At 44.8% G+C, this 20,759-nt stretch overlaps 1 protein-coding gene across 2 annotated transcripts in view; it reads left to right on the top strand.

Annotated features, from left to right (window-relative positions):
• Nucleotides 1-20,759, top strand: part of HDAC4 (histone deacetylase 4) — a 257,352-nt gene that overhangs the window by 12,146 nt on the left and 224,447 nt on the right. For both annotated transcript variants that reach the window (XM_054069692.1, XM_054069693.1), the window contains exon 2: nt 17,011-17,260. In XM_054069692.1, the coding sequence (XP_053925667.1) occupies nt 17,239-17,260 (22 nt within the window). In that variant the 5' untranslated portion in view covers nt 17,011-17,238. The remainder of the gene's footprint in view (nt 1-17,010; nt 17,261-20,759) is intronic.

Below are 20,759 nucleotides of genomic sequence, written 5' to 3'. Positions count from 1 at the left end.
CAGTTATTGTATACTTTCCATTCCTAGATCTTCCCAAGTGCTGTACTGAATGACATTCCCCACATTCTTTCCTTTGCTGGAAGGAGCTGATCAAGCTGGGAGGTTGGGAGGCACACTGGAAGCTGAGAGATAGCCTAACGAGCTAAAGCCTGAGTTTTCTCTTCCCTCTTCCGAGGGTACAGCTGATGTGGTACCCCACAGTCCTAGGCATTTTGACATCTGGTCCTCCTTGCTGCCTTTTTATCCCAGTAAGAAAAACCTTGCTGACTATATTCACTAGAAAACTTTAAAGAGAAGTGAGTTAGGCTATATTTAAATAAAATAAAAAAAAAAAAAAGCAGCATATTCTTGGCAATAATTTAGACTTTTGCTGTAAACTGTCTGCATTCCCTGGGGGATGAGGTCTCCTTTTGTGAAAATCTGTTCCAGATTCAGTATGTTTGACGATTTCTCTGTGTGACTACCTTGAGTTTGTCGTTTCGGTGGTGTAAACGAGCAGACTCGTGTGTGTTTCTAAGTACTCAGATTGGTTTTTATAAAAACAATCAAAATAACCTCTTAAGTATGCTGGGGACTGATGCGGCTGCATTCCTCCTACTGCAACACAAGGTGTTCTCTGTTCTAGACTGTAAATATTTATCTCTTGTCAAAGCAGTGCAGTTACTATTGGGAACTGATCTGGCATGTGAAAGGTTTTCCTTAAGGAATTTGTTTCCTTTTATTTACAGTGTTATCGTATATTTAAATTCCAGGGCCTCAGTGTATAGCTCTGAGGCTCGTTCTTAACACTGGCAACAAAAATCTAAATTATCACAGCCTCTGAATACAGAGAAGTGAATTCTGAGCATATGCTGTAGCCAACCAACAAGCGTGGGTGTGAAATTCAAGCAGACGTAGGAAAAAGTGCTGGTGTTTTCCTGCAGCTGCAGGAGGACTACGGAATGAGAGGCTGCAGGCTGCCTCACTGGCTGCTCTCTGGGCAGCAGGAGACTGGCTCCCAGCGTAGGGCTGAGCACAGGCGTTTCGTGGTGGGGCGTTCCACCGTCACTTGTCTCTTCCCCTCCTCTCTGTGTGGCTTTTCTCTCCTAGAGCAGCCCTCGGGAACTCTTTCCGTGTCTCCCACTTAGCCTCCCTGCCAGCAAACATGCTTTGTCATAGCCTTTCCTTGGGACCTTCAGTGCTGCGAGTTTTGCTGAGGGATCTCTGCTGGGGTGTCATTGTGTTCAGTCGCTCTCTGTTATGTTTACTTTGGCTATGGAGAGATCAGAGATGGTTTTCTGCAAGAGGTGACACCCGGATCCTCACTGCTGGCTGCAGGTCCTGCGTCTGGGCAGTTGTACGATGCTTTAATCTCCCTGCAGTGGCTTACATTTCTGGGTAAATTGTTTCTGTTGTCTTGTGCTGTATGAGGGAGGCTTATTCAGCCAGGAAAGGTCTGTTCTTTTTTTTTCTTTTTCTTTACATCTTCCTAGCTCCTGTACATACTTATTTTTTGACACTGGCAGTTGCTGGAGTTCTCCGTGCTTGTTAGGTAGCTGACTTGTCTATCTTCTGCCTCTTAGAAGAGAAGCCAAGGGCTGTCAAGCAGGCATCCTAGTTGGAGTACATTTTTTTCCTCTTTTAGGAAACAGCCTTGTTGAATGAAATGAGTTACTGAAGCTGAGTTTAGCTCCTGCCGTGGTAGGGAAGAGCTGCATTCGCCGTTGCTTATCAGTGTGAAAAAGGCATAGAATTGTAGAAGCATTAAAGTTGGAAAAGACCTCTAAGATCATGCAGTCCAGCTGTCAGCCCAACACAACCTTGGCTACAAAACCATGTACCGAAATGCCCCATCTAATGACTTTTGAACACCTCCAGGGATGGAGACTGCACCGCTTTCCTGGGCAGCCTATTCCAATGCTTCACCACTCTTTTGGTAAAGAAATTTTTCCTGATATCCAACCTAAACCTCCTCTGGCACAACTTGAAGCCATTTCCTCTCATCACTTGTTACTTGGGAGAAAAGACCATCACCCACATCACTACAACTCCTTTCAGTGGTTGTAGAGAGCGATGAGGTTTCCCTTCAGCCTTCTCTCCTCCAGGCTAAACAACCCCAGTTCTCTCAGCCACTCCTCATGTCTCGGACCGTATTCAAAACCAGCCTGTGAGTCTGTCTGTGATTCAGAGATGGCAGGCAGATAAAATGAAGTGAAAATAAAAAGAGATGCTTTCTTTGGCTTTGTTGTTTTCATATGCGTGTATTTCTTTCACATATATGTATTTAATATATATAAAAAGAAATCATTTAAGTATTTCATATTTCACGTAACTGTTTCTGCTTGGTGTGCCTCTCGAAGCTTTCAAGACAACAGATGGATGTGCGAGTATTGCCTTTTTGAAACGGCTCTCCTGAGTTTATCATTTGCTATCAAGTCACGTAAACTTTAGTTCTTACTCTATAATATCTGTCTTCAGGGATGCATGGTCAACATAGCCTTTATTTTCTCCTCTCTCTGAAATCCTGTGTGCAATTTGCTGTTTGTGGCTTCAGGGCAACAAGCTCTTCCCTGGTTTATAGGCGGGTTTGTAAACTGGTAGTTTGTGTGGCTTTGTCGGGGTGGTTGCATCTCTGTGCAGAGCCCTTTTATAGTAGGATGCTGGAAGGTAAACGTCCAAAGCGATGCATAATACTGCAATATTCAAAGTGGAGACGTTTTCTGAATAGAAACCTCTGTTCAGTATTTCGTTGAGTGAGAAGTAAAGCCATGTTGGTCAGAGGGAACTGTTCTGTGTATTCTGTGCTGGACTTGTCTCTCTTGCTTTAATGCAAAACATTTTAGCAGAACTGAAGTTGGTTTTGCACGTTACTGGCTTCTTGCACTCTTGGTAGATGTGGCTGCCTGTTTGTATATTTACTGGCTTCTGAGCGTCTGGATTTGTCAGCAGCTCTTTTCACTTGCTCTGACCTCCCAATTCCATTTCAGGAAAAGCATCTTCCCACCCCCTTCCCTTACCCCAGCCTTGGCGCGTGCTTTACATGCGCAATGTGTTCAGGTGACAGGGAGTCACGGTGGCTTTGCTGTTGCTAGAATTTAAAACTGGTGCGGAACGGTGACTGTTCAGAGACGCCTGCAGTCTGAAGGAGTTGTTTTTCTTTGGTGGCACTCTGTAGCTGGCTCTGCGTCTCCAGTGACTTCCCGCAGAAGGGGACCTGCAGCATTCATGAGTGGTCATTGAGAGTGGTGGCTGTCAGGCTGTCCTCTGGCATAATGTAATCATTATGGTTGTGGTAACACAATGTTCATCCAGATTAACATCTAAAAACAGCAAAACCAAAGATTTCTGAAGTATCTTGCATTCCTTCGTTTTCATTTGTTTTGGAGTATTGGAGATAGCAGGTGATAACACAGAAGGAGGCTGCGCAGCAGAGCTTTGGTGGCTACTGGCAGCTCCTAAGCCAAGCGGTTCCTCCTGGTGTGTGACCTAACAGCGCTAGCGTGGACCCTTGAGGAGCATATTTAGGAGCGTGCAAAGGTACCCCAAGCCCCAGAAGTCAGAATAAAAGACCCTGAAGTTTGGGCAGTAGCATTTTAATCATTAAGAGAAAACTGAAGGGGGAAAAAAACAGGTTTAAATTACTTCTGAAAGAGGAGTATCTTACAGGGAAGAGCATTGCGTACATCCTGTTTGGTATGTAAAGCCATAAACAGCTGTATGAGTCTTAATCATAGATCATAGAAACTTAACAAAATGTCAGTGCCTGCATCCTGAAGCACGGGCTCTGAGGCATCCTTGAGGATGCTGAGTCGAAGTCTGTCAGTTCAGCTGCCAACTGTCAGTGTTCTCAAATCTACCTAAAACTCCCACGGCAGATACTGTATCAATCCTTGAAATATGTCCCTTTTTTTATGGCTCTGCTATCCAGTTTTTGTATTTTGACAAACAATTCCAGTGTGTCTTGCTGTGTTCATGTTGTGCAAACAGACGAAATGGGCTGTGTAAAATGTGGTCTAAATCATAAAGTAAATGGAGCTCTTCCTTCATCCTGGGTGAGACGACAGCCCTGGTGTGGGAGGTGATGCTTGGGAAGGGAGCTCTCAAGGGTTTGGTGGCCTCTGCCCCTCGGAAGGGAGACTGCAAGTGCTGCTGTCAAGGGTTTTGTCCCTTTTTTTGGCATGATGATGTTGTAAAAAATAAATAAAGTAATAAATAAAACCCAAACCCTCACCCTGAAGTCTGAGTAATGTCAGTTCCTTCTTTGCTTTTCTCGCTTGTCAGCTGCAAGCTTGAAGTATTTGACCGAGGATTCTAGTTTTTGTTAAAGATTGATGTTGGTCATTAAAAATTGCAGTGTTTCAACAGCAGCATCCACATTTTTCTTGTGATTGAGTTAATTTTCTGTTCTGGCTTGGGAATTTGGCTTGTAATTTAAAAAATGGAGCAAGTGGAAATCCTGGAACCCCTGTGAATGTGAAGACATAAGTTTGCTTCAGCTTCCGTTGGGGATTGCTGCCTGTTTGGTTACCAGCAGACTCATATTGGATGTCCCAGCAACTTTGGCAGACGGTGCCCAGGATGCCCTGTCCCGTTCCGAGGGGTGATCCTGTGTCACCAGGAGCAGTGGAGGACCCAACGGAGCTGGCTGCACTGCCCGCTGTGCGCTCCTTGCCCCATACGCGTTGGCCTAAAAGCAGTGGGTTTTAGCAAGGGCATTCCGAAAGGGAAAAATGACCCTGCCTGCTAACCTGTTATACGGCATTTAAACTGTAGCTACAGTTTTTGCTTTTAAAGTTCTTTGCGTGGCAGAACTAACTGTTACCTTAGCATTTAGTACTCCATCAGTTACCTGAATTGTAGTGTTTGACTGCTCTCTGTTGCGCTTTTGCGCATCAGAATCACTTTTCATGCACCAATGGAGAAAGGAGAAAAGGTTTTCTCGACAAATAAATAAATAACAATTAAAGGCAAAGTTTTTTTTTTTTTTTCTTCGCACAATGCCGATATGTAACATTTGGGTTTAGGTAACGCCCTGGTTAATAGCCTTCACGTAGTGAGATACGCAGGTGTGTAACGCACTGTGCTGTAAGGCAGTTTTATTGGCTGTAGGGTCATGGAGGCGCGTTGAGAGCAGGGGTGGAATAGTCACACCACAAGGGCTGTGAAGCGCTGTGTTGCTGTGAGAAGTGCAGTGTTTTGGTCACAGCGTTAGCGTTCGGTGCAAGGCAGAAGTAATAAAACATGGGAAAGTGTCAGATCTGCATCCCTGTGCAGCAGGCTCGCGGGAGATGGGGCTGAGGAGCGAAGGAGGGTGCGTGTGTGTGTGAACGGGGGTGGCTCACCTTTGGTTCCCACCAGTGGCCTAACGAGGGTGCATTAGGAGGTGGATTGTTTCAGGGAGTGTGTGTCATCTGTGTTGGGAAAATGGGCTTGGTGCTGTCCTCAGACAAAACTGCTTTCTGATAATGGATGTTTAAGCCTGTGACACATGAAAAAATGTCATAAAGAACCGAGCTAAGTGGCTCTTCACAGGGAGCGTGTCTGGAGGAGGCTTGGTGAGCAAGCAGGGTCCCTTGGCCTGAGAGGGAGGTGCGCGTGTGTGCTGGATGCAGGGAGACGGAGGTGGTGGGGCGGGAGTGAGACATTCAGGGGTGCGCCTGTCCAGCCTCTGGAGCAGCCCCTCCAGGTGGGAGTTTGCATCGTGCTGTAGGAATCTCAGTTGGCTTTAGTCTGTGCAGTTAGCATGACAACACTCGTGGTGGGTTTTTTGTTGTGTTTTACTTCTTTTTTTGCCCTGTGCCAAAAACCTTTGGGCATCTGTGTCACAGATAAAAGCGCACAGGTCTTTGTGATCGCTCTCTTTCTGTGTCACTGTTTTGCAGCGAACAGCAGAAGGCTGAATGTCCACTTGAAAATGATGCAACTTGTTTGTGGAGACCTTGAGGCATGTTTCTTTCCAAGAGCATGGCAAAGGTCGGAGCTTGGAAAGCACGGTGATAGCAGGTGGGAATGGCAGGGCAGTTAACATTGTGCAGTGAGCACGGAGTGTGTGAGAACACACATAATTAAGGTTCTGGTTAAACTTAATGCTGGTTAAAACTAGCATTGCAATGTAGTCAGGTCCAAAGGAAACTTGGGGAAATGTTTTACTAGACAAAAGAATTGCACGAGTTACGTGACAGGATTGCTTTGGTGTTCAAACTGAATTATTTATTTAGCGTTCAATTGAGGGAAAAAAAAAAAGAACTAGAGTAACCTTAAACAATGTTTGTTCTTTGAAAAACAGTCAATATTCTTTTTCCAAGTTAATGAAGTAATTAACAGTGATTGATGACACATGTACTCAGCTATTTTGTGCTGGCGGACCAGATGGGTTAGGCACAGCCAGTGACCAGCAATTGTGATTCTTTGTCAGAAGGAACACGAAGTTCAGATGTACCAGCTGAAGCGCTTGAATAGCAAAGGTAAATGTTCTTCTCTCTGCCTTTCCCTACCCCTACATGAGGGTTTGAAAAACAACCCCAGGTAATGAACTGTGGATTGTTCTTTTTTAGCAGTTGAGAAAGCTAAGGTAGAGTGAAAGTGTGGTTGGCCAGCCAAAGGTTTTCAGTTGTTTCCCAAAACTAATTACATAGAGGTGTCAGTATCCTGGGAAAGGAAAGTTGTGTGTGTGTGCACAAGCAGGTGAAGAAAATAAGACTGTTTGGAAGCTGTGTTATTGAGCAAGTCTGCAGAACAATGGTGGCTGGATCAGTGAACTCTATCATGATCCGATTTTTTTCCCCTCGATGTCTGCTATGCCAGCAGCATGGAGGGAGAGGATTTGGCGAGTTTCTTGCAGCCCACTGGAGATGGGCTTCAGCAAAGTAGAGAGATCTCAGCGCCGCTGAAATGCTTTAGCGGGACTCCCGTACAGCTGTAATGGGATGGTGAGTTTTAAAAGGTGAGGATGCATTACAAGTTGCTGAAACTGACTTGCATGGAGTGGGTTCTTAATCTGTTGAACTGTTGTGTTTGTCATGGGCATCCACAGGAACCTTCAGCTGCTCTTAAGTTTGCAAGGGGATGTATAACTCGTTCAGAAGAGCTCGCGATCTGCTGGTCGCGTGGATGCTTCCTGGCGCTGAAAATGTCATTAGGAGGGTTTTTAATAAAAAAGCCATACCATTTTTCATCACTTCTCAGTCAAATATTTAGAAGGAGTTTTGATATTTGTGCTTCAGAATTATTGTAGCTAGGAAGATCTACAAGGAAGGAATGGAGAAATGAGATGGATCTTGTCTGTAAACTCACAGCACTCATTTGCCCTCTGTCAAGCACTGCTCTCGGCTTTGATTTGAACTCTTTCAAATGCAGAAATAGTAGGATGGAGGGAAAACATGGGGTGAGGAAAGAAGAAGGCAGCTTCATAAAAAGCTAGGTTTTTATAGGTAACTGCCCAATATGTACCAGCTCCTCTGAGGCTTCAGTAGCAGCTGGAACAGGCTCCCGAGGCAGACTTTTATCCTTTCTCCCTCCCACGCGGATCCATCTGTGAGACTGCTTGTTCTTGCTGCTCTTGCTGAGAAACTGGATCGGACTCAGAAGCATCCTGCTCTTTCAGACCCTCTGCCAGAGTCTTGCTAGTCAAGGAGGGCTCTGTAATCCTGCAAAATCTACAGATCCCCAGGCTTTACATAGTCAGTTCCATTTCTAAATCTGCAGCTCTTCTATGAGCTGTGTTCTTGCTTGACTCTAAAAAAAAATTATTTCCAAGCTGTTGACCATTTTAAATTGGAGCTCCCACAGAGTGTACATGAGGTGGTATTTCCAGATTTGCTCGGGTTCCTAAAGGTGATCTTTTGTTCAGAGTCTTGGATTACACATCGGAGGGTTTAGGTCCACTTGTCATCTGCTTGATTGTTCCCAAAGCCTTGGTTTTTGCTTCTATGTGTATTTGAGAAGCCTTCAATGCTGCTTTGCCAGCAGTACTTGTCAAGGTCTACAAATAGAGGAGGTATCAGCAGATTCCCTCTTCAGATATCCAGGAGTATTAATATTGGTACAAAACCTTTGGAAGCAGAAATAACGTTAATGCTCCTGTGTGCTCCTAGCATTGGAGGAGAAGAGCCACAAAAACTTCAGGGGTTTTGTGGTGTCCACCACGTCCTCTCCACGTGGGACGTGGAGGCACCTTCAGCTTTCAAAGCAGCTGTTGGTCCATGTGGTGATTTGCAAAAGTGTCTGCAGATGGAACCATGAGGGGGTTTGGGCAGAATATGCGAAAAGCATCTTCCTCCAAGTAGCCCTTGGTTAAAGCTTAGTGAGGAAAACTTAACAGATTTCTGTCTGTTGGGGCCAAGCTCGAATCGTGGCAGGTATGTGTTAATTTAACGTTGAAATGGCTCAAGAAGTATTCACTTCTACCGAAATATCAGTGTCTCCTGTGTTTTCAGCCTGGGCCAGTGCCTCAGCATTTGAATTTGCACAACTGAAGTGCGAGGTCTGAGATCAGCTTGAGCAGCTGATTTTACTTGGAAACACAACTGAGAAGAGCCTGGGAAAGGCAGCCTGACTTCAGGAATCGGCGCTACAGACAGTAGTAGTGGAGTGTTTCTTGGTTATAAGAAGCAGAGGGGTATGGAACTGTAGAAAGGAATTTTTCTTGATTATTTTTCTTGAGAATTTCTGTTAAGCATAATTAGATTAATTATTTCTGTATAGGTTTGCTACCCTTGAATAGCTATGGATTAGTTCTGTGTTAATAGAGTAGCTCACAATTAGTTAATAGTGTCTTGCTGTTTGTGGCTGTTGTTCATTTTGTTTTCTTTTAATGTCTCATGGTGACTTCAGTGCATGTGTAGCACAGCTTATGTTGCAAAGGCTCGCTTAACAAGCCACTGCCTGGAATAATAGCAGGATCACTCCAAAAGCAGCGACCAGGGACTGTCTAGCAACGTATTATAGCCTTCCTTGAAGGAACTACGTAAATACAGAACAGGGATTGGTTATGCTTGAAGTCTTAATGTACATATACTGTAATTTAACACTTACGACAAACGTGGTTAGAGATTGAATCTCTTTCTGAACATTACCAGACAAAACCTGCCACAAAGTTAAAATGTTTAGTGTGAACATATAAGCAATAAATCTTCACAGCACGTATTCAAACATGGAAGTTTAAGGGAAAGACAGAAACACGGTATTTGGTCTCCTCTAGGCTGTCAGGTGACAGTAGCACTTGTAGTGGCTGGAATTGAAATGTCAGCATCTGCTGAACAAACGCGCTGTGTTTTAATTCCTTGAAGTATAGATAATGCTTCTGTATTTCTTAGATGGTTGTTACATTTGAAACATTGTGTTGAGTTTTTGATCTCGAGGGTGGGTACCTCTGGTTTTGTGAGTGTGAGATAAGAATATGGGAACACCAGGTTTAGAGAAGATGTGATGCCCTGGTCACAAGGGCTGGACTGGTCAGTCCGGATCTGTGCTGACTGAGATATGTGCATTCGTCGTCTACTGTTGGTGAGAAACTAGTTGTAATAGCTGTACTAGGATGGATTTGTGGTGTAATTATTAGTTATACAGTTTTAACTGTGCCAAAGGTTTCAAGTGCTCAAACTGATTTTGCACTCCGTTCTTCAGTAGCTGATCGCAAGGTAGGTACTTCCACCTGCCAGGTCCCTTGAGTATATTCTTTAACTTAATGAATGCAGGGGTACTCGCCACTTTTGTGGAAACTAATTAAGAGGTTGGTATGCAATTTCAGGGCGATACAGAAAGACACAAAGAGTAGACTTTGTATTTTGCAAGTTGGGGCTGTCATGTCAACGTAGGACAAAGCAGAGTTGAGTTGGTTTGGTGGCTGTGTAGGTTGACGTGTAAGTGGACTTCTGTCTTTGCAGGTCTTTGATTGCCATGTTCTCCAGCAGTGTCTTAAAAGGTGAACCTAGGGAGGCCTTTCACAACAGGACATGCATGTCATGATGCTTCTCCGAAATACTCTTGTGAGCCAGTGGCTTATCTCATGGGTTTCGTGGCCTTGTGCAGGAGCACTTAATGTTTGTCCTCTTTTCTAAGAAGCTTTTTCATTTGCTTTTGGAATTCAGGGAAACTTTTGCTTTCTTCAGCACCCAGAGTGAGAGTCTCAGTGCAGCTAAGGAGCAGCATTTAATGTGCTTTGCTTCTGCCTGCCACCCAAAGTGTGTTTTCTGAAGCTTTCCCTCCCTCCTGTATCTACCCAACTTTGCTCTCAGAAAAAGAAGGGGAAGAATTTCCTGCTGTGATAGAAATAGATGGAATAAAGAGATTGGTGACTTCTGTATTAATCATGATTGTGCATCACTGTAATATCCTTACCTCTATTCTGTGCTAGAAGACTTACCGTCTCCTTCACCTTTATGAGGAATTTGTGCCACACCTCTGAGCGTTTTTGTCCTTCTTTTCAAACTCATTTGTGCACTTGGAAACGGAGGAGAAGCATCCAGATTTGCAGAAAATATTCATGATTTTGGAGGAACTGGACCAATACAGCAGCATGTTGGGTGTTCTAGTTTTGTTTTCTATTACTGTCACGGTATTGTAGTTGCTCTTCTGTCCCCAGGTGAGCATTAAGCTGGTTGTGTATTTTACAGTGCAGCCCGATAGTATGTTTTTAAAGACAGATACGCTGTCTTCAGAGAGTTAAAACTCTTCAAGAAGGTATTTGATGATGTTTGCGGTTTCAAATATGGTTTTTGGGAGAGCTCCGTTTTGCGTATCGTTGAAACTGTAGGAAACCCAGAGCTTCTGGTAGTGGTCAGTGCCTGTGAAACTCGGTCCCTTGGGACAGACTCAGTAAAGCTATGTTCTGCTTGAGAAGCGGGAGTTGAAGTGATGCTGCCAAAGGGTTGTGTGGGTCCTTGGGACTGCCAGCACTGCTTTTGTCATTTTGGGAAGTGCTGGCTCTGGAGGCATGGTCCCTAGAGATAATAATCAGCCCGGGAGAGTGCTTCACACTGCCTCTGCTCTAAATAAATAATTTTGTGGTCACAGTGAATGATTATTGTTTTCAAACAGCTATATGGCTCTTCCTTGTCTCCCTCCTCCTTTAATATATAGATCCTGTATTGGCGATATTTTATAAAGAACCGTGAAATGCAAAGGTAGCTGCTTCTTTCCCTCTGGGTAAAGCTGGGGGTCTGCCAGAGGAGAGAGACAATCCATAAGCTCCAGCGGAGACATTGCCTCTCGTTTGGTCTGTGGATTTGTGCAGAGCACTTGCGCGCTGCAGAGTCTGCCTGTTCCCAGGCTGCGTGTTACGAGAAGGAACTCGAGCAAGAATCAAGATGATGGTATCATCATCTTACATGGAGCATGTGGGATTCAAATTAGTACTGTTTGCCTGCTAATGCAGCGAGGAATCTAACACCTTGGTAGATCGTGGGAAAAAGGAAAAGCCTCGTTATGGTATTTGATCTGCAGTATCAGGCAGAAGGGTGCTAATGCTTTTTGGAAGATGGGCGTTTCCATGGCGTTTGGAGACCAAACCCTGTGGTGGCGGAGCGCTGCTAAGGAAGTGCCAGGATGCAGAAGGCGTTCTCCTAGCATCCCTTCTGCTGTTGTCTTCAGAGCTGGCTTCCTTGTCCAGCTGAAAAGCAGTGCCTTCTGCAAAGCTTTGCACAGTCCAGGGTCTGAAAGGGAGAGCGGATTTCTCTGGACTTAGGAATAAACATTAAAGCACAGTGATCTGGACAGTACACGTATGACTCCCGGCATGTTTTGATGTGTTGAGTCAGCAGACAGATGGGTTTGTGGAACTGAGGTTTTGGAGGGATCATGTCAGCTGTCTGTACCGTTGCCATCTGTGGATGTTGAAGGTGGGTGCCTGGAAGGGCCTGCGAGGACGTCAGGTCATCCATAGCTGGGTGTCCTGAAGCAACCAGACTCGCTTGGCTTAGAACCATCTTGAAACTTCACCTGTAGGCCAAGATTTTATCTTGGCTGAATTATCGTAGCAGTTTAGGCTCTGAAAAATAAAGCTTTGTCAATACAGCTCTATCATAACTGTAATTACTGGTTACTGCACATCTGTACTTGTGACACAACTGGAACGAGCTGAGAAGAGGAAGGTGAACGTTCATACTGTCAAAACATTTGTATGGCAGAACTGTAAGATCCCTTTTGCTTACTATTTGAAAAAAAACAAACCCGACCAAATAGCTTTTGGTAGCCACAAAATATATGGAAACAGACTCGGAAAACTGTTGATTACTGGAATTTCCTCGTTCACTGGCAATTCTCTCTCTCAATGGTTGGCCAGATGCACAGCGGGGAAGATGTAGTCCTGGAAAGTGTGGGAAAGGAGCAGTGTAGGAGAGGGTTGTGGAGCTGAGTGGTGTGTGTTGTTCTGGGGAGAAACCCTGGTTGTGCAGTTGGAGAGGAAGAAGGTGAGGGACCACCGCTCAGTAGGAAACACGGTTTGTGTCAGAGAGCTGTTAAGCAGCTGTGTGTGCAGAGCCCTATGCTTTCCTCCTATGGACGATATCCCTGTGTATCGGTGATGTGTTGGCAACGTGTAGTGACCCAGCTTTTTAATGAATTTGCTGCTGTTTCCTTTGCAGCAGTTGAAGCCTCGTGGAAGTATTTTAAGCAGACTCATCCCCTTCGGGACACGAATGACAAAAGGTCTGCCTGCCTTGGTGTTGAGGACCAAGCGTGTTGTGTGAGGTACTTGCTGGTAGGAGATGAATAAAAGAAGAGCTAAAATGACCAATAGTGGCTTTGATTGAGGCAAGGTACAGAATGGTGTCTTGTCAAGACACCAAACCATCTGAGAAACAAGGGGCTTTTGCTGAGGCTGCAGCCCCTTGGTCTGTCCCTTACTGCGTGGTGATTTCAGATGTGAAGGCTCCTTATCAGCTGGTGACAAGGAGGTGATGACACTCTTGGGCTGTGGCCCAAGGACGTGAGGAGGATACAGCTGGTGAGGCACCAGCCTGCATGGTTTCAGGGAGTGTGGGCTCTCGGGCGTACCCTGATAGAAGCAAGCTGACATAAATTGGCATTAATGTGCTCGTTGTGTTCCTGTTCCAGAGCTTTTTAGAAATCCAGCAGGGACCAGACTTGGGACAGTTCTCCTGTGAGACAGAAAGCCTTGTCACACTGGTCCTGTTTGCTACACCTGATTTAGTAAGAGTGTGTTTTACACACCTGCTTGTTTTAGCCTACAACTCTGCTTGGTCTTCCTGCCCCGTGGCCTGAAATGTGCAGTGCCATCCGCAGTCTTGCACACGGATGTTCTTCGTCTGCCCTTTGCTCTGTGCTAGGGAAGGACTCCATGGGATGTGCCAAAGCTGGCACGGTCAGTATGCCACTGCTTGGTGTCTGCCAAGAAAATTCACCTGGGCAGCAGGCGATCCCAGGGCTCGCTCCCGTGGCAGCAGTCGTCCATCTGTCTGCACGCTGGAGTCCAGCGCGTCTGCCCTGAGCTCGCGTGCGGCCAAGCCTGCAGTGCCCGTGATCCCACTCCTCCTGAAAAAGGAAGGTGAGCGACCTGTCTGGCCAAAATAGTTGGTTATGAAGATATCAGTGAGAGGCTCTTGCTGCTATAAACAAATGCACACTCATCCTCATCCTGTTTGGCATGTCCCTGGGTTAGGTGTGGGCAGGCTGCCCGAGCAGCTCGTCCTGGCCATGACCCAGTCTTTGCCTGCGCCTAAACAGCTCGTGAGGACTGTGCCTCTGGATGCGGAGTGGCAGTGGCTCAGTGTTCCTATGGCCGAGATTTGGTGGCCAGAGGTGGTCACCCGTGTCGTGGAAGGTGGTGGAGTAGGGGTAAAAAAGTCTCTGATTTTTTTTAACTGAGAGTCTCAGCTTGGCGAAGGCTGTAGGGCCCCAGGTGTCCTGGGCATAGGGGCAGGCAGCATTTTGCTTCTCCCAATTTGATAAATATTTTGTGAGATAATGGCAAACCAACAAATTCACGTAAAAATCATTGCAAATAGGGGTCTGAAAAACAGATCTTGGCTACTTTGGAAATGTCTCATTGGACTGCACTGAGATCCATGCAAGTGGCAACTGAAAATAAGATTTCGGTGGTGGGATGAGTTGGGAAACGATTGCTTCTGTGTCCTCGGGAGGTCTGTTTCGCTTGTGCTGTACTGGGTCTTCTAAAAGAAACGTGTTAAAAAAAGAAAGATGAACTGAATCTGTAGCTTGTGCAATCTGAGCATGGTTATTTTGTCTCTCCCCTTCCCAGGCACTGGTATTACTAAAATACACAAAAACTTAGTATTTTGAGAGTGTTGTGCCTGGCTGAGTTTAGATAGACCTTTGGGGAAGAAGTGGGAATAGGTAAACTGGTGGTACTGTTTAACGCGCTTGCTGCGAGTGTTTCAGTCCAATTTCTTTGTGAAATGCATGGACACCCTCTTGCTGCTCATGCTCTGTGCTTCATTCTTCCATTGTGGAAATGAGTAGGCAGGAATCTCTTAACTCCATTCCAAATCCTTCTTGTCTGCAGCTGAGATTGCTTATGCTGTAACATTACCTTCTGTTTTTATTGGAAATAAACAGTGTTAAAGTTTTGCTAATGCCTGGTCTAAGCTGACCCCGCTCTCTTCAGCAGGATGTGAAAATTAATGGAACTGGAAGATCCTGAGCGTTTGGGATGGCAGAGACCTGCAGGGATTGGAAATGACACTTAAGTAATTTTCTCTTGAATTTGACACATACCGTGGAAGTGTGTTCCAGGTCTCTAGAAATGCAAGATGGGCAGAGGAACGTGGAGAGTAGTAATGCTGAGACACTTGGGGTAGAGAGAAACAGCCAGTTAAAGAGGTGTTTTAATGAAATACAGCCTCGGAGGCCTCTTTGTTCAACCGTGTCTGCTTGAGCGTTATTCTGCAAGCCAGGGAAGCACCATTATAAAGCAGGGCCCGTCAGAAGCGACAGTGGTGGTATTTAAGTCTTAGACCTGGCTTTGCTGCCTTACTGGAGAGGGGCGTGAATATCTGAGTGTGGTAAGATCTCCTCCAAGAATAGATGGGTCTACTTGAAATCATAGAATCATAGACTGGTTTGAGTCGGAAGGGACCTTAAAGATCACCTGGTTCCAACCCCTCTGCCATGAGCAGGGACACCTCCCACTGGATCAGGCTGCTCAAAGCCCCATCCAACCTGGCCTGGAACCCCTCCAGGGATGGGGCAGCCGTGACTTCTCTGGGCAACCTGGGCCAGGGCCTTGCCACCCTCACAGGAAAAATATTGTTCCTAGTATCTTGTCTAAATCTCCCCTCTTTCAGCTTAAAAATGTTTTCTCCCTCGTCCTGTCCTTGCATTCCCTAATCAAGAGCCCTTCCACTGCTTTCCTGTAGCCCCCTTTCAGTACTGGAAGGCCGCTATAAGGTCTCCTCGGAGCCTTCTCTTCTCCAGGCTGAACAACCACAGCTCTCTCCGCCTGTTCGCATAGCAGAGTTTCTGTAGCTCTCTGATCACCTTTGTGGCCTCCTCTGGACTCGCTCTAACAGATCCACGTCCTTTTTGTGCTGTAATGTAGTGGCACAGATCAATGTGGACAGGTGCTCATTGTGCAAGGGCAGTAGTAGTTGCTGTCGCAGTCGTCCTCCGCCCAAGGAATATTGCTGTCTCTTTGCTGGAGGTCACCACACCCTCCAATCTGCTGGTGGAGCAGTTTGGGGTGAGTGCTCCCTGCTTTGCTTTGAGCCAAGTCAGCTGGATTAGTTGAGATGGGTTAACTAGTTGGCTTCTGCCGGCAGGCTGACTTCATCTCTGAGATGGGTTAGGGCGTGCTGCGGATAAACTGTTGGTGTCAGCCACGCCGCGAGGGCAGAGCTGCCTTGGCAGGGAGTTGAGGAGCAATCTGGGTGCCACGTCTGTCAGTGCGTCCCCCGTGGGGTCCAGCAGACCTTATCTGTTGGGGGCCTGGGCACCGGGGGCTTCTTCGGTGCAAAGAAGGGAAATAACCTGTGGATGTGAAATGCTTCGCATGGAGGATGCCATGCGAAGTATTGGTTTAATGTCGCTGTAGCTGGTCGCGTGGATCAGTGGCACGTCTTTCTATGTGTTAAATCGGAGCGGTCTCCAGTAGGTGACTGTAAAACATGGCTGTTTAAAAAAACGTGTGAACGTGGCACTTGGGGACATGGTTTAGTGGTGGACTTGGCAGTGTTATGTTTATGGTTGAACTCGATGATCTTAAAGATTTTTTCCAACCTAAACAATTCTATGATTCTATTTAGAATTATTGGATGCCACTTGGTATGGTGCCAGAAAGCCTCTGACCCCCAAACTCGAGCTTTTCAGAGCATCTTGCAGCAGACTCTTTTGGTGTAAGCATTGCTGGTCACATCGGAGGCACCATCTATGGGGTCTCTATAAGCGAGGGCATCTGCTGCTTGGGTATCTTTATTTTGGGGTGTTAGGGTGTGCTCGGTTACTATCTCAGCGTGTTGTTTTTGGTTTTTTTTTTTTTTTTTAATCCCTCCCTCTAATATACAGCTTAAAATAATTGACAACAGTGGATTTTTTGCCCCTAGGGCTGTATGAAGCTGCTGCTTAATGATCTGCTGGAGGCTCGTGTAGACTGGGAGTGGAATTGATTGTGTGGGGTTTTTTTCCTTCCTGCTCCAAGACCACTTCTTGGAACCGAGGAATTTTTCTTTAGACTTCTTTGGGGAACAGATGCATTCAGTTACCACTCATACATATGGCTTTTAAAATATGGAAGCTGTTGGACTGAAGTGGCTTCATATGGTGCTGTTGGAGGATCAGAATTAATATGCAAGTTTGGGGTTTTAAGACTTGAATGTGTAGTTGAAAAGTTGTTTTTTTTAATTATGTTTTTATGATGTTAAATATTAGTCTACATTTTTATGGTTATTAATTCAAATTACATCTATAACTCTGAAACTTACTCTCTCTGCAACCCTGATGCCTAAAATAGTATCCTAGTTTAATCTTTCCTTCTGGGGATAAATATGCTATAATGTGTAATTTAAGTGGTTGTAAAACTTACTTTTCTAATGCAGACCTCTTTTTCTTTAATTGCAGGTTTCCATTCTGAAAGCCATTGGAAGATATTCTGCCACCCTGTTGGATTACTTCCTATACAACTCAGCATGTCACTGTGCCCTGGATTTTATAAGGTGGCCATGATATAATCCCCACTGCCAATTTCTATGTATTGGTGAAACATTGGAGCTCTTTAGAGCTGCTGGTACTTGCGTGGAAACTGATCCGTCTCGAATCCCTTCTCCAAAGGACTCGACGTTACTAGCAATGAGCTCCCAAAGCCATCCAGGTAAGGACAAAACCACTTAAATCCTGGTAACGACAGTAAAACACCACCTGTTTGTTGCATGAAGAGACTTTTGATTGTGTTGAAGTGACAATCCAGTCCTTCTCCCAGTACTGCTGCTTTGTTTAAAACCGAGGCTTTGTGTGAAGATGGAAGATTGTGCTGCTGATAGAATCATGAGGAAATCTCTCCAGCTGAGCTTTCTGATCTTTGCGTTACATATCACTGAAGGCTGTAGGTGTGTTCTGAGTTGTTAACCAGATGTTTAATTTGTTAAATCTATGCTGATCAGTCTGAGCAGTGTATAGCGTACCTCTCAGGGACACTCATGATGCGTCTTTATTGATATTTAAGAACACTCCTTGACTTTTAATGTGCTTTTTAGAAGGAAAGAACAGTTTTGCTGGAACAAGAGTCAATTGATCCATCTCAGTGTTGTCTAGGGGATTATCCCTAATGTCTCTGTGATTTAAGACCTATGATTCATCGCTGCAAAATTGCCCGTTGCTGCCTGTCAAGAGGATCTGTAGATACTCAGTTACCTTTTTATTTACTGTATACGTTTGTATTTAATGAGTTTCCAGTAACTAAGTTAGGCAGAGCTTTGAGAGCTTGTGCTATGGAAGAGGAGTTTTTGTTGCACTCTGTACCTGCTTTGACCATTTCAGTTCATGGTAGAGAAAATAGCTACTGGGAAGCAAGTGATCCAACAACAAGGCAGGTGCAAGTATTTTGTTGACTGCCTTTGAGAGGTTTCTTTTGTGATTTAATCAGTTTAATCAGTTTTGGGTTAATAGCCAAGTAAGACTGAAGTGTTAAAAGCCAACCAACAGCTCTTAAGATTTAAGGAACTGTATACTGGGGTGCGAAGGACTTTATATTTGCTTCAGAATTACTTTTAGCAGCCGTTTTGTGCTTCCGAGGCTGGGAGTGAGAAGCGCTGCAGTAAATAGGGATGCTGGAGTTTACAAGCAGCAGCGCTGAAAATCCGACCCTTGCGCGGGAACTGAGATGATTTTATAAGTCTCCTAGAATTATCAGTATTATCTAAAAGGAAAAGTCTGTCTTTACTTCCATAGCGTAGCGGTCTCTTAGATTTTGAGACTTGCTTCAGGTACTGTTGGGAGCTGGGAAACTGGGTCTATTAGTACATGTAGAGAGCATATTGGTATTCGTCTAGGATACATTTCTTGCAGTCTGATGTTTTTCAAGAGATCTGTTCATCAAATAAGTAGATTGTTATTATTTGAGACAAGAGAGTATTCAAATATGGGTGAGGCTGAGGAGCTAAGGGTCGGCTGCTTTACTCTCTTGTGGTGAAATAGGTTAAATACGTACCTGTACTCAAAAACCAACACACAAACCTAAATTGATATTGCATTACTACTTAAGGAACAGCTCTCCAGATACTTAGGAAAGGGGGATGCCCTCTTTACTTGGGCTGTGCTGTTGATGATGGAGTATTGGACCCTCCTGCTGATTTGTCTCATTTTATTTTAATTCATCAGCTAACCCTAATTTTTTCTGTTGTTCTTGTTGTCTTGCCTCTTTTTAATGATTCTGCTCAGTTTCTGTGCTGATGGGGTAGCAGGGAGACACGTAAGAAGGGCTAATGAAAGAAAACAAGCAGCCTCAGGTGTAAGCAGTTGTGCCTACTGTATGAGTGTTTAATAGAAAATAAGACTACTAATGGGGGAAAATTGTCTGCTCTGGTGTGCAGCCCTTTCAAACCTAAATCTAGAAATACAATTTAAACTTCCTGTTGACAGTAACCCTTGACATGAAGGACATGTGATAGAAACTCAGAGCTTGTTCACTGGAGATTGTTCAAAGGGTAAAAATACTTCCATGAAAGTGGAAAAGAGGAAGGATGTTCTGCAGGTAAGCTTTGTACGGAAGTGTTTTCAAGCAGTATCAGCTTCCACAAAGTCTTAGGTCTCATCAGGTACTGCTGCGAAGTTCTCCCTGTGCCCTTCCTAGGTGCTAGGTTCTGGTTTGGGGTGTGTTTCCAAGCCTTGGGTTGAAATTCTACAGTGTCTCCTGGTACCTTTTCACCCCTGGTTTGCACTGTGCTGTTCTTATCGCTGGGTTTCTCTTGTAAAGTCAGTTCTTTAATAATTGGTAGAAATGTTTTCCTAAACTTTCCAGGTTGACATCTGGACTTCTTATGTCAGTTATGAGAGCTGTTTTGATTATACGGCTACAGGTAATTGTTACTAATGATGTGCATTGTTTAAGGGAAGGCTCTGGCTTAACTCGAGAGCCCATTAAACCTTGCTTCAGTGGGTACAAGCTTTCTTCTCTGATCTTCTCCAAACCTATCACTAATGGGATGTTTTAGGATTGCTGCCATAAAACTGTTGCAGAATAGATGAATGAAAGTGGGTTTTTTGTTTTTCTTTTTTTTTTTCATTCCGCTTTGCAAAGCTCGCATGTGAGAAGTGTTGGGTACTGAAGGTTTCTCATTGCCCGGGATTAAAAAATATGGGGAAGATTAAGCTGTCTAAGAAGGAATGACTTTTCCCCTGCCCCCCACCGTTCTTCGCCCGTCACACCACTTCTTAAGTCGTATTTTGGAATAAGCTTTCTCAGAGAATAAGAAATAACTTTTGGAGAAATAAGAATGCCCAGGTGGGAGAAGTTAATCCTCAAGGGATGGAACAGTGGGGCAGGATGAAGGAGAGGGGAAAAAGGGACTGAAATTGGAGGGTGGGATGGCGAGAGGACAGGCATTTCCTGTGGTGATGGGAGGAGGTGGCTGCACAGACCTAGCCAAGACGGAGCTCGGAGCCATCGCGTGCCCTTTGGCTTCTGGCAGAGGAGTCGCCGCTATTTCCAGCACTGGAACAAAGCTGGAAAAAAATGCTGAAATTGCGCTATAAAAGATCAGGTTGCTGCAAAGCATAATTAAGAAAATTAGGCTCATTAAGATAACATTTAGGATTATGACAAAGCTTGGGGGGTGGGGCAGGGGAAAGTGTTTGGTTTTACTCCTTAACCTTTACGTTGCCCACACTTTAAACTTACCTGACATAACCTGTGTGTGGTGCGTTCGCCTTTCCCAGGCTGGTGGGGTTGGGAGGGTGTGGGGGTTGGTGTTTGCTCCCTCCCCCCACTGTATTGACCTTACGTGATTTTTTCCGATCACCTTCTACCTCCTCCCTTAATTGTCAGTGGGTTGAGTTTCACTATCATTTGGTTCTTTAATCAGTAAAGATTGTTCTGCTGATACTCGTTATACATAAAGATTAGTTTAAAATACCAAAACACTTAAAGTTAATCACTCAACTGATTTGTATTTGTTTAAAGTTCACTTTCCTTTGTAAAAACTGAAAATCTCCATGTTCAATGAAGCATTTTGTTTATGAAATGTTATCTTACAGGAATTAGCCAGTCTGAATGCAAATGTTATATTCTTTCTTCAGAGCTACTCTTGCGGAGATGCAAATTTTATTTACATTTTGAAATGCTGAATGGTTTGATAATTAGGAATATTGAAGTT

This window comes from Cuculus canorus, chromosome 6 (genome assembly GCF_017976375.1).
Source record: "Cuculus canorus isolate bCucCan1 chromosome 6, bCucCan1.pri, whole genome shotgun sequence".
NCBI lineage: Eukaryota > Metazoa > Chordata > Aves > Cuculiformes > Cuculidae > Cuculus > Cuculus canorus.
Note: the sequence above shows the minus strand (reverse complement) of the source record. Positions and strands in the feature narration are given on the sequence as shown.